The sequence below is a fragment of the Podarcis melisellensis genome, assembly GCF_964234715.1.
Source record: "Podarcis melisellensis genome assembly, chromosome: 8".
Classification (NCBI taxonomy): Eukaryota; Metazoa; Chordata; class Lepidosauria; order Squamata; family Lacertidae; genus Podarcis; species Podarcis melisellensis.
In genome coordinates this window covers 11,408,802-11,422,730 of record NC_138540.1, presented here as the reverse complement: position 1 = coordinate 11,422,730, position 13,929 = coordinate 11,408,802, and the positions used below count along the sequence as shown (strand labels likewise).

Sequence of the window (13,929 nt, the reverse complement as noted above, 5' to 3'; positions counted from 1 at the left end):
GATCGGGGGCGAGGCGCCCCTCTCTGGCCTTGTCATGGCCTGTGCACCTCCCTGCAGAGTCTGCGAGCGGAGCAGGGAAGCGACCTGTGTTATCCCTGCACCTAGCAAGGATGGCACAGCTGGCAGGCCACCTGATCTGCTTGCTGGCCCTCCTGTGGTGCAAACTCCCCCGGGCGGGGGCTGTTAAGGGGCACCGGGCGCTTAGATGGAGGCTTCGCGGGAGGTCACCTGGGCTGCGATCTGGGCACCTCCTACATGCCGAGTGCAAGTCGGACCACGCGATGTAAACGAGCTGGACCGAAGTGCCCCCCCCCTTAAAAAAAGGTTGAAAACTCTGGGAAACGGGGGTTGGGCGCCGGCAGGTTGTGTCAGGTTTGCAGACACCTCTGGCACGAGTCAGTCCATTGGGTCCATCTAGCTCAGTATTGTCTACACTGGCTGGCAGCAGCTTTCCAGGACTGAAGGCAGGGAATCTCTCCGAGTCTTACACAGAGATGCTGCCAGCAGGGTATTAAACCTGGGAGTTCTGCATGCACACAAGCCTTTAGCCACCACCCTTTTAGAAAGGGATGCAGGAGCCCCTCTGCCCCCAGACCAGCCCATGAATGCAGAGGACACCTGACTCCACTGCTTGGCTTTGTACAAGAGAGACAATGGGACATGGGTGGGCCCCAAGTACCTCTCTCCCCCCCCAGTGGTCAATGCATACAGAAGGATGCCAGTTGATGGGGATTGTAAGTGAAGGCAAGCGTGTTGTTGCTGCTGCTTCCATTTGGGGCCTCTGGTGGGCCAGTGTAGAGAGCAGGGAGCTGAACCAGATGGGCTGCTCTTACACGTCTCAATTCCACTTTTTAGAGCTCTGCTCTGCGCACGGGGTAAGTCCTTAAGAGGAAAATGTCTGCAACAGCGCAAGTTCAAAGGACTTTATTCGAAATCCAAAATAGTCAAAAAGACACCCATAGGGATGAAAGACATTTTTAAGCAGGATAATTGTACATATAGCAGGACACATTTAAAAATAAGGCCACTCCGCACAAAACCAGAGGCTGTCCAAAAACAAAGTCTTAGGAGGAAGAGGAAGAGGAGGGCGATCTCAAGAAGGGAACTGGAGCTCGGGCACTAAACCACTTCCAAACTGGGAGGAAAATGTTCAGTAGAAGGAAGATCGCTATGCAAACAGTGCATTTGTCGATAAAAGAGCAAGATACACGTCAAAACAAAGAACAAATTTTTGTTTTGTTTTTTTAAAGGCAGGCAGCGGTTTACACTGCAATCCTTCCTAGGCAGAAATGCCCTGACTGTGGGACTGTGCTAAAATGGTTGAGAGTCTCTGGGATCCTGAAAGCGCAGACCCTCCTCTGCTTGGAGATCTGCCCTGTTGCCTCCCGTTGATCAACTGTGACGGACTAGAAGGGAAGAAAGCATGTCTGGCACAGAGAGAACCGCCAGGATTATTTTCCTGTTAAAAAGGCTTGCAGAGAATCCCAACTGGGGTCTTTCTCCCCACAAAAACAAAAAACACGTACATAACACACTGGAAAACAACTTACAAGCAGCCAGTCCACAGTTGCACCACACTTAAATGAAGACAACTTTTGGTCAATGGGGGAAGGTCATAGGTCAGCGTTAATTCTTGAGAGGGGATGTTGGCGGAGGCATGGAGAGGAGGTAAAAGTTGCTGGAGCCTTTTCGTCCTGGATTCTGGCCACTCTCTGTGGCAACTTCCCAAGTAAATCGCGAACCCTTTTGCCCCAAAGGTATCAGACCAAGTCTCTCAATTGTGTGTAAAGCACAATTCGTCTCACCCCACCAACCCCAGCATTTGGAAACTCATTTGAGGTCAACTACTTAAGTCCAGCTCCTCCTCCTCAGTGGCACGACAACCCAGCCCCGCTGTTGCCAGGGTGGGGTGTTGTTCAGAAGGGGGTGAGCAGCTGGTCTGGAGGGCTCCAGTGTCAGCCTGTGGGGAAAAACAGAGTCCTTAGGGCCAAGAGGTCTGCAGCTCCAGCAATGCCCCCCACCCCACAACAACTGCCTGTCACCCCCTGTCATTTTGGACTCACAGCTGTCCATGGAGGCACAGGTCAAATCTGTGTCCAGGGCAGCTGTTTACCAGCTCCATCTGGTACGTAGGCTAAGACCCTATCTGCCTGCGGACTGTCTCGCCAGAGTGGTGCATGCTCTGGTTATCTCCTGCTTGGACTACTGCAATGCACTCTACGTGGGGCTACCTTTGAAGGTGACTCGGAAACTACAACTAATCCAGAATGCGGCAGCTAGACTGGTGACTGGGAGCGGCCGCCGAGACCATATAACACCGGTCTTGAAAGACCTACATTGGCTCCCAGTATGTTTCCGAGCACAATTCAAAGTGTTGGTGCTGACCTTTAAAGCCCTAAATGGCCTCGGTCCAGTATACCTGAAGGAGCGTCTCCACCCCCATCATTCTGCCCGGACACTGAGGTCCAGCGCCGAGGGCCTTCTGGCGGTTCCCTCATTGCGAGAAGCAAAGCTACAGGGAACCAGGCAGAGGGCCTTCTCGGTAGTGGCGCCCACTCTGTGGAACGCCCTTCCAGCAGATGTCAAAGCGATAAACAACTACCCTACATTCAGAAGACATCTTAAGGCAGCCCTGTTCAGGGAAGTTTTTAACGTGTGATATTTTACTGTATTTTTGGTTTTTATGGAAGCCGCCCAGAGTGGCTGGGGAGACCCAGCCAGATGGGCGGGGTATAAATAATAAATAATAATAATTATTTATTATTATTATTATTATTATTATTATTATTATTATTATTTCCTGGGCTCAGCCACACTGTTTCTTCATGCCCCAACCCCCCAACCCAGGAACTTTATTATTTTAGTTACTCACTGAATTTATCTCCCACCTTTTCCTCCAAAGTGGTGTGCATAGTTCTCTCCCTCAATTAATGCCCTCGAGGTAGGTTAGGCTGAGAGGGGCACTGACTGGCCCAAGGTCACACCAAGGGTGTATCATCCTGGCCCAGTGGAGATTCGAACCCTGGTTCCCCCAGACCCTGGTGCAACACTAACCAGTGGCATAGCGTGGGGGGTGCAGGGGGGGCTGGCCACACCGGGCGCAAGATCTGGGGGTTAGGGTTAGGGGGCGCAAATCCACAGGCTAGGGGGCACAAATCCACGGGTTAGGGGGCACAAATTACTTGCCTTGCCCCGGGTGCTGACAACCCACGCTACGCCACTGACACTAATGACTACATCACCACCATCATCACCACCACCAGGGCTTGCAGAGTGCCCTTCTTCGCACCCAGTGCTGGGACACCCAGTGAGAAAGGAGGAGAACATACGAGCCTGCTAGGGAGGTGTGGAAGACCCCCATCTCTGCTCAGATAAATCTCGTGACCTGCAGGAGCAACAAGGCATGGCTTCAGAATCAGCCCGGCCAGTGAACTGACTCAGCTTCTGCAGCCAGTCGGGAACAGTCGATAGATCCAGCATCTTTTTGCTTCAGGTAGCACCAGAGTTGAGCAGAATGAGTCAGGGGCCTCCCTCACATTGCCGCACCTTCTATATAGGGCTCATTCTCTCCTCTGCCTCCCTAGGATTCACTCAGACCCCTTCATATACAGACTTCCTGGCACTGCTGAGCACCCCCACATCCATCACTATGGCCCAAGTACTCCAAGCAGCAGGCCAGATGCAGCTGCCCTTTTAAAATTACCCATAATGCCCCTGAACCTAGCATTGGCCTGGGGCATTGTGGGAAACGAAACAGGTGGCGGCAGCCAAAACTGCTTGCCAGCTTGGGCCCGGTGACGGAACAAGGAAGACCCCGTTCTCTTGCTGCCTTATGTGGAGCCAAGTCCGGTGCCTTCCGGATCATGCTGGACCCTAAAAATGCGCAGCAGCCAGCTGAGTGAATGGCCAGGGATGCTGGGAGTTGTAGTCCAGAAAAGGCCACAGGTCTCCCCAATCCCTGCCTTAGATCACAGAATCACAAGAGTTGGAAGGGGCCATGCACTGCAGGAATATTTCGCCCAGTGTGGGTCTTGAACCCATGGCTATGAGATTAAGAGTCTCGTGCTCTACCAACTGAGCTACCCTTCCTGTGGCAATCGGGGCTGGAAGAGAGGCTTCCCCTTCTCTGAGGAACACAGGAAGATGCCTTCTATCAAGCCACACCACTGGCCCATCTAGCTCAATACTGCCTGCACTGACGGGCAGCAGTGGCACGCCAGGCTCCTGCTTCTGAATTGCTGGAAACCACAGGAGGGGAGAAAGTGCTAACGTGCTCCAATCGAACGCTCCTGTGCTTCCCACAGGCAACTGTTCAACCACAATGCTGGGCTGCTAAATGGCTCATTGGCCTGACCCAGCAAGCTCTTCATGTGGTTGGGGACATTCCCAGCCCTACCTGGAGATGCTGCCAGCAGGGACCATCTGCTCTGCCACTGAAGTACATCCCTTCTCCAAGGAGACACCCCTACAGGATACGCCCCTCTGGCCTTTAAGCATAGAACACACCGTCAGAGCCAAGCCAGGCCCTGCCCAGAGCTCACCTCTTCCTGGACAGAAGGGTCCTCTGCTCTGAGGTCAGCAGCCGCCTCCTCTTGCAGCAGTAGAGATGGCGCTGGGACCTCCTGGTCTCCTTCTCCTCCACCCTCTTTCAGGCGCTTTGCTTTCTGGTCACAGGAAAAGGGCTCTGCCCGCCGCTGATGGGCACCTTGCTTGCCCTTCAGGACCTCCTCAAGGCCTGCTGCCAAGACCATCTTCTGCTGGGCACACCTGGTCAAATCTGCCGCCAGCCCAGTAGCCTCCTGGGACATGGCTTCTATCTTTACCCTCAGCTGAGCTATGTTGGTCCTGACCGTCTCCAGTATACCATTCTCCTTCTCATAGTCGTTGTCATCTTCGTCGTCGTCACCTTCCTCCTCCTCCTCCTCCTCCTCCTCCTCCTCCTCCTCGTCTAACGTGTCATTCTGGATCTTCAACTGGGCTTCCAGTTCTGCCAGCCTCTCCTCCTCGGCCTCCATGTCCCGGCGGGTCTCCTCACACCCCGCACAAACATCTGTCACCTAGGATGTCAAAGGAAAACTCAGAAAATATGTTTAAACAGGGCTCACAGCTGCTACAGCTCCCATTAACATCTCTCACCACTGGCCACCCATGCTGACTCTTGGGACTGGTGGGAGTTGGGGGCCAACAAGATATGGGGGGCCATAGTTGAAGCAGACCGTCACTTGTTTGCTGCCCCTGCTGCCCTCACCAGAACCTGGCCTTCTTTGAGCACACATAGGGGGAGTCTGTGGCCCCCTCGCCAGCTATAGCTGGGCTGCAGTCTCAACCTTCCCAGCCCATGAGCCATGTTGCTCCGACAGGAAGCGTGAATGGGGGCCCCTTTGCAGACAGCAACGACATCTGGATAACCATTGTTATCTTCTCCAATGAGATTCCATGACAGATCACATTAAAAACAAACATTTCATATTTTTCTTAAAATAGCTGTACAGTGGTACCTTGGGTTACATATGCTTCAGGTTATATACACTTCAGGTTACAGACTCCGCTAACCCAGAAATAGTGCTTCAGGTTAAGGACTTTGCTTCAGGATGTGAACAGAAATTGTGCCGTGGCAGAGGGAGGCCCCCTTAGCTAAAGTGGTGCTTCAGGTTAAGAACAGTCTCAGGTTAAGAATAGACCTCCGGAACGAATTAAGTACTTAACCCGAGGTACCACTGTACTGGATTATCTCACATGTCCAAGTCGCTGGTATGAATGAAAATTTCCTCTGCCTTATCATTTTCAAGTTACCGCAACGGTCCACTTTTACCACGCTAGTGCTACTCACGCTTTGTGTAGTTGTTGAAATATATACAACAACAAAATAATCAGAGCCCTACTCTCACGGTTTGTCTAGCTCAGTGTTGCCCACACAGCCTGGCAGCAGTGGCTCCCCGAGGTGCAGGCGGAAGACACTCTCAGCCTTACCTGGAGACATTGCTGCGGATTGAACCTGGCTCCTTCTGCAAGCCAAGCAAGGGTCAGTCACAGAGTGGTGGCCCTCTGTTAAGCTGCCCGATACAGAGGCAGACCCTTGGTCCTGCGAGCTCAGCATGGTTGACACTGACCGGCAGCAGCTCTCTCCAGGAATTCAGGTAGGGGAGTCTTTTCCCAGCCCTCCCTGGAGACGCTGCTAGAGGGGACTGAGCCTGGGGCCTTCTGCATGCAGAGCAGGTGCTCTAGTGCCGAGCTGCGGTCCTTCCTCCACATAGCACAATGAGGGTCACGATCCCCACCAGTCTGGGCCTGCCGACCACCCGTGCGCTGCCGTTCCTCCCTGCCTAACTCTCCAAAGCCGCCTCCCGTTTGTTTCAACAGCAGACAAACTCAAAAAGCTGAACTTGCACCACAAGGCTCAGAAGGGTCCCCCATTAGATGCCCATTCCCCCACCAGCTCATGAAAGACTAGGTCCCATATCTTGCCTGTTGTTGCCCCCCACCCTGCACCGCCCCCCCAAGGAGCGAAGCCTGCTCTCACCTTCATCTGAAGCATGTCCAGAAGGGATAAGTGGTCCTGGATTTTTTTCTGGGGAACAAGACAGATATAGGCGTGAGGATTGGAATCAGCGCCCACAAAGGCCATCTCCCCGATATATCCAGCACCCCCCTTGTAGTGAAGGGACAGACACTCAGGACCCCCATCCTCACACAGAGAGATCAGGAAAGGCTGCCTGGGTGGCTTAGGTAGTGGCAAGAGAACTTTTGTCAGGGGTAAGGATGTTGTTATCCATCACTACCATCCCTGACCATTGGGCCACACTGGGTGTTGAGGGAAGAAGAAGAAGAGTTTGGATTTGATATCCCACTTTATCACTACCCTAAGGAGTCTCAAAGTGGCTAACATTCTCCTTTCCCTTCCTCCCCCACAACACACACTCTGTGAGGTGAGTGGGGCTGAGAGACTTCAAAGAAGTGTGACTGGCCCAAGGTCACCCAGCAGCTGCATGTGGAGGAGCAGGGATGCGAACCCGGTTCACCAGATTACGAGACTACCACTCTTAACCACTACACCACACTGGAGGTGCATCTAGGCTCCCTTGTTCCCTTGGCAAGGAGTTGTGCCTGGCCTCCCAGAGCAGCCGAGGAGCAGTCCGGGGAGTGTGCAAGCAGGCGCCTAGCCAGGGTGGAGAGGTGTGATTTCTGCGCCCCCCCCCCCCCGGTCTATGCCATTGGCAGGGTCCAACCCCACGCCTGCCATCTTTCAAAGAAGTTTTTTTTAAAAAACTATTTTTGGGAAATTTGCAAACAAGGGTTGCCATATGCCCAGGTTTTCCCAGACATTTTTTGTCGATTGTCAGGAATTCCGCCCGGATTCTCTTTTCGGCGGATGAATCCTGGACGTATGAAGCAGCCTGAAAAGCCTCTGCTCCTGGCAGATTCTCTTAGTCAACAACCTTGTTCAAATCAGGCCTCCTACCCAGCAGTTCCAAGTGCCCCTTTAAGGATCCAGCTCTAAGAGCTACAGGGACACCAGGGTGACAGAAGAAATCAGTGGAGTCCAAGCTCAGAATCTCTCTCTCCCCCCCCCCACTCCCCATGTACCAAGGCTGGTAGTCCTGTCTCCAGGTGAGACACTCCTTCATTTCAGCAGTTAGGCAAGGTGTGCTCCTGGGGCATTTGAAGAAGAAATAAATGCAGCAGCAGCAACAGAAGCATGCTGCCTTTCTGGGACCCATGTCTGCCCTTGCCGGGCCACAAAGTGGGGAATCCCAGCTTATATATCTGGGGAAAATAAGGGGCCTCCAGGACAGAGCTGGAAGCCACCATTTTGCAATCCCAGAGGAAAACCCCACTGCGACTTCCCTAAGTTGCTTCCCATTCACCTTTTCTCCCAGGAAAGACATTGTAGAGAAAGAATGAACACAAGAGGATATAAGGCTTCAAAGAAAGAAGGAAGGAGGGAGGGAGGGAGGGAGGAGGGAGGTGTTGCACCCGCCGCCATCCAAAGAACCATCCATCCACAGCAAGAAGGTGGGAGGGAAACTCACCAAGTTCTTCTCAAGGAGGTCAACTGTCTGCATGCTGTCCGCACACCTAGAAAGGGAAATCCAGTCAATGTCCTGAAGAGAAACAACAAATTTTCAACCCTGAAGCAGGGACTGAGAAGATGAGGCAGGGCTCCACTCACAGAGGAAACGACACTTTTACCAAGGCAAAAAGAAGTTTTAGTTGCAAGCAAAAGGGGGAATGAAACGAACCAGCCACACAAGCAGTAAAACTTGCGAGGGGGATGTGTTGTGAAGAAGTCTGAGATTCCAAATTCATCTCTTTTTCACATAAGCAGCCTCCCTCCCCGTACCTTTTTATTCTGTAATTTATCTCTTCTCTGGAACCCACAAATATACCTTCGCTTATAGATTTCATTCTTGCTGCTGGAATAATTTGTGCTGCATTAGGTGTTTCTGCGCTGCGTTTTCCACAGACATTCCTTCTCTCTTATCACATGGTACCCAATCATTTTTATGGCACTAAAACTTTTTTTGGTTTCGGCTTGTGGACAACTTCAAATATGGGTTATTTTCCATTTCTCATTCTATACTTTTGGCCAAAAAGAAAACAGTGAGAGTCAGCCTTCACTATTATATAGGTAAAGGTACCCCTGCCCGTATGGGCCAGTCTTGCCAGACTCTGGGGTTGTGCGCCCATCTCACTCAAGAGGCCAGGGGCCAGCGTTGTCCGGAGACACTTCCGGGTCACGTGGCCAGTGTGACAAAGCTGCATCTGGCGAGCCAGAGCTGCACACGGAAACGCCGTTTACCTTCCCGCTGGTAAGCGGTCCCTATTTATCTACTTGCACCCGAGGGTGCTTTCGAACTGCTAGGTTGGCAGGCGCTGGGACCGAGCAGCGGGAGCGCACCCCGCCACAGGGATTCGAACCGCCAACCTTTCGATCGGCAAGTCCTAGGCGCTGAGGCTTTAACCCACAGCGCCACCTGCATCCCTTACACTATTATATATTATAATAGTGATATAATATATCACTATTATATATTATATTTAAATCATTATTTTAGGCTAGACTTGTATTTTATTCAGATTTTCCAGTATTCTCTATCCTGCATGCCATATCACTCTCCGCTACTTTCCACCTGAAATTGATTCTATTTCCTAGAATTCCACTCTGAATTTGGAGCTCTGTCCCTTTCTTAAACTAAAATGCTATACAGTCAGGACACTTGGAAATGTTATAAATGTTAGCCAGAGAGTTGGTAGAATTTAGGTGGGCTAATGTAGTTTAAATTGTAGTTCATTTTAATCTTGCATATTGTAATCCTTACATATTGTTACAAGTTCTGGGTGCCAGCGTTTGTGGGTTCAAGGCACCCACAATTTATAGAGTAAATGTGGGGTATTAATAAATGCTTGGGAGTCAGCCTGGGTGCCAGATGTAGATATAGCAGTGCTGAATCAGTTTCCTGACCAGGAATTGCCTGGGAAGAACCATCATGTAATACAAAAGAAGGTGGTACTGCCTAACAGCAGTGGTGTAGCGTGGGGGGTGCAGGGGGGGCCGGCTGCACCGGGCGCAACATCTGGGGGGGGCGCGCTTGCACTCGCAGTGCTAAAATCAGTGCTAAAATCCACGGGTTAGGGGGCGCAAATTACTTGCCTTGCCCCGGGTGCTGACAACCCACGCTACGCCACTGCCTAATAGCAGATGTGGTATAGTGAACAGGCAAAGGCTAGTTTTAGGATTTCAGGCTTGGATGGCAAGGGAAATTGTGGCATTTTGCAAGAGGCTTGAAAAGCAAGGAAGGAGGAGGCCCAGTAGAACTCTTGGTGGGCTGGCTGGAGCAGGCTGTAACAAAGGGACAGGCAGCATGGCTGGTTCCTCTGCTTGCAGACCTAAGCCTGCTGCTCCTAACAATAATAGAATCATAGAATTGTGGAGCTGGAAGGGACCATGAGGGTCATCTAGTCTCACCTGCAATGGATGAATCTTTTGTTCAACGTTGGGTGTGAACCTAGAATCTTAAGAGTCTCATGCTCTACTGACTGAGCTAATTGATTCAGAAGACCAAATAATCTTCTGCAGATATGAATGCTCTGAACCCTCTCTCCCCTGTAGACTCAGGTTGTATATGTATGTGTGCGAGAATAAACCATATATCATAAAGACACTACAGTTTCTGCTGTGCCTAACTTCCAAAGGAAACACAGACCCTGGGTAAACGCCAAGATGATTGGAATCTCACGCAGCTCAGAGATTGGGGTGGTGTGTACCAATATGATGACCACTTAACAGTCTTTCATTCTTATCTTCTTACATTTCTATCACATTTCCCTTCTGCATTTTACAGAAATACATTTACATTTTCCTTCTCTAAGATTTGTTTGTGCCTATACTGTGCTTTTAATTACTTTTAATATTGAAATAAAAAAATTAAAAGTCATATATATATAAGATATATAAGATATTTATATACAGCCGAAAGCACCAGCCTGAAGATGACGAGTGAGACCTCGTCGAAAACGTCGCCTAGACACCCCAACAGAAGCCGAAAGCACCAGCCTGAAGATGACGAGTGAGACCTCGTCGAAACGTCGCCTAGACACCCCAACTTTTACACGGGAAGACACCCGAGGACACCAAAACCTGCATTCCTGTACCCGTGAAAATCTACGAAAGCATATATATATATATATATATATATAATGATAAATGTTCATAACTGCATATATAAACCACATGTCTGAAACCCCACAGAAAAAGACCTGAAACCGTTTTGTCCCTCCCAAATTGACCTCAAATATTTCTCTGCAAGGTCGAGGGAAAATGGAAAAGCCTCCCCATTGTCTTTTCCTCCACAAACCCTGTCTTAAGGGTATGTCTGTGTATGAATAGGTTGAGCCTGTGACCTGGCTCAGGAACTAAGTACTGTATTGGTCATTACAAAAGACTGGCTAGGCTCCCCAGAGTATCTAATCAAGTAGCAATTAACAGGTAACCTGTTGCAACAGTTTCAATAAAGATCAGGCTTACTAGCTGCTTTGCTTCTCAATATTCTCTGGTTGGCCTCTGTTATTTTCTCCGACCAATGGAGAACCTACAAAGGACTTTAGGGGCCTTTAGATTTGAAGGAATCCTGAAATACGCCCTGAAACACTTTATGGACTTCAGTTTTAACCATGGAAATTTGGCTGAACTGTCCAGAAGAAATAAAAGTACTGTTAGGTTGGAGTTTTCCCGAGATTTGCTCCTGAGCATTAAAGAATATGAAGAAGATCTGCAGAAGGGACTTGGAAAAGATTTAAGAGCCTCGGACATAAGATCTCCAGGTTGATGGACTATATGGAACTGACAGAATGGACTGGCAGAATCCGAAACCAGGGAGAGGAGATGGTGGAAGAAGACTGGAAAATTTAAAGTGTATATTTAGAAATATTGTAAAAGTAATGACTGTTAGAAAAATGGTGGAATGATACTTTATGGACTTAGCATAAATGCCAAAAGAGGTTAAGTATATATAAGTAATTTAGTCTTAATGGGAAATAAGGTTAAAAAATATGTTATTTATAACATGATAGAAAATAGAGAAAGATGGAAAGGATTTGCTGAAACAAGTATTAGAAGTGGGATACAAAAAGGGAGGTGTGAGGAGGTCGAGGAAACAAGGGAATGAAGGATAGAGTATGGAAAAGGAGGGATGTTTTTAAATTGTTTTTGTTTTGCTTCATTTATGTGTTTAGTTTAATGGGTTCAGGTTGGGTTTTGTATTGTTTCTGCTTCTTTTTTCTCTTATGTTTTTTTTCTCTTTTGTCCTTTTTTTCCTTTCTTCTCCTTTTTTGTAACTTTTAAAAGTAATAAATATTTAAAAAAAGAGAACCTACAAAGGACTTTATAAGGGCTCTTGTGTCCCCCATAAGGGAACAAGGGCAGATTTTTGTTTATTACATATTCTTTCTGGATTATGCTTCCATCGTTCACAAACAAATGCATCTAACCACCTTGTTTAATATAAAGCTCTACAAAACTGATTCCCGCCTCTGGTCACACCCAGCGGCAACTCTCTTCTCCACTGGAACAAACTGCAAACCTCCCACTCCAATCTCTTCACTTGCCTGTAACTCCCCCTCCTCCCTCCCCAGAGAGGTTTACTCAGGGCAGGGTTGCTGCAGTCTTTACTTGAAGTTTCCTCAGGAGTTGAAAAAAATTATGCCCTTTCCAAAGCCAGAATTTTTATATGGCTAAACAGCTGGGGATTTGTGTTTTTACAGTTACCGCTTTAATTTATACCGTCCATGGGTGCAATAAACACGCACAATTCTGTATGCCAGAAGCCATTCTGGGAACTTGCCCGTTGAAATGCTGCCCCTGGGTATCAATTATTATTATTTTTTGCATAAACCTACAGGCTGAAAAAAATTAAAGTCATATATATATATATATATATATCGGTTTCGTAGATTTTCACGGGTACAGGAATGCAGGTTTTGGTGTCCTCGGGTGTCTTCCCGTGTAAAAGTTGGGGTGTCTAGGCGACGTTTCGACGAGGTCTCACTCGTCATCTTCAGGCTGGTGCTTTCGGCTTCTTGTTACTGGAACAGAGCAGGATCTCAGTGTTTGAGTTCCTATAAATACTGTTGAGGGGGTGTGGTGTATAGCCTCCAATGTTCTGGGCAGAGAGGAAGTTCCCAGGCTAGTGTGCCTTTTCTTCTTTTGTTCCTTAATTACTTGAGGGATATCTTGAGTGATTTCTTGAGTGATATCCTGAGTACCACTTAGGTGGGTCAGACCCACCTAAGTGGTACTCAGGATATCACTCAAGAAATCACTCAAGATATCCCTCAAGTAATTAAGGAACAAAAGAAGAAAAGGCACACTAGCCTGGGAACTTCCTCTCTGCCCAGAACATTGGAGGCTATACACCACACCCCCTCAACAGTATTTATAGGAACTCAAACACTGAGATCCTGCTCTGTTCCAGTAACAAGAAGCCGAAAGCACCAGCCTGAAGATGACGAGTGAGACCTCGTCGAAACGTCGCCTAGACACCCCAACTTTTACACGGGAAGACACCCGAGGACACCAAAACCTGCATATATATATATCATTTATATATATATCATTTTAATTTATCAGTTTATTTATAGAAGTACTTATTAAAGTATTTATGCACTCCCCCCCTCCCGCATAAAACACCAGAGCGGAGAAAAGCAAAGCAAAAAAAACCCACACATAAGACTTCGGAAAGTTTTGCGGGTTTTTCCCACGCCCGCAGAACGCAGCTAGCCAATCAGAGCTCGACCCCCAAAGCCCCGGATGTTCTACTGCCAGACGGCGTCGGCGTCAACTGCCCTCACAGCCAGTGACTTTGTCTCTGATTCTAAGGGAAGCTAGGGATTCCCAGGCGTCCCGCCCCCGAGACAGGAAACGCCCTTCTAGCACTGCCAAGCTCTATGGCGGTCAAGCCGCTTACCCGTCCGCCATCCGACTCCTGCTGTAACCGGCCTTTCGCTCCGCCTCTCCCGACATCTCTATTTGAATCATCCCTCCCGTTTCCCGGCATCCCCCGCGCGCCCTGAATTGGTGGCAGGTGGAGCGCGGAGGATGCCGGGAAGCGGCTTGTTCAAATGGGAGCCCCACCCGGAGGAGGACAAGCGAGAAGCTTCGGCTAGAGCGGCAAGATGGCCGGTGGCAGAGTTGCGCTTCCTGTTTCTTGTGTGACGTCTTCTTATTGCCTACTTTAAAGGGGTCAAAGCTAGCCAGCTGCTCCTTAGGAGGGCGCTATGGGGCCCTTTTTAGAGGACGAATCCTTTAAATTTAAAGACTATTTACAGAAATATTGCAAAATCAATGAATGTTAGAATGATGTCGGATAGAAATTAAGTGGTTTCCAGCTGTAATGTTTTAAGAGAATATGGAAAAAAGGTTTAGAAGTTGGT

At 49.1% G+C, this 13,929-nt stretch overlaps 1 protein-coding gene across 4 annotated transcripts; it reads right to left on the bottom strand.

Moving 5' to 3' along the window:
• Positions 1-909: 909 nt before the first annotated feature.
• Positions 910-13,635, bottom strand: LOC309376638 (uncharacterized protein). Of its 4 annotated transcripts, none has more exons than XM_081923160.1 (6): positions 13,221-13,361; positions 8,388-8,580; positions 8,031-8,076; positions 6,521-6,568; positions 4,542-5,057; positions 910-1,960 (listed from the first exon to the last, which is right to left on the bottom strand). In XM_081923160.1, exons 3-6 carry the CDS (start codon positions 8,061-8,063, stop codon positions 1,841-1,843), a joined length of 717 nt encoding a protein of 238 aa, XP_081779286.1. In that variant the 5' UTR covers positions 8,064-8,076; positions 8,388-8,580; positions 13,221-13,361; the 3' UTR covers positions 910-1,840. The 4 variants fall into 4 exon arrangements, with proteins under 4 accessions (XP_081779286.1, XP_081779283.1, XP_081779284.1 ...); XM_081923159.1 differs by lacking the exons at positions 8,388-8,580; positions 13,221-13,361 and adding exons at positions 3,330-3,385; positions 13,464-13,635 and having other exon boundaries at positions 1,831-1,960; positions 8,031-8,102; XM_081923157.1 differs by lacking the exons at positions 8,388-8,580; positions 13,221-13,361 and adding an exon at positions 13,464-13,635 and having other exon boundaries at positions 8,031-8,102.
• Positions 13,636-13,929: the final 294 nt, after the last annotated feature.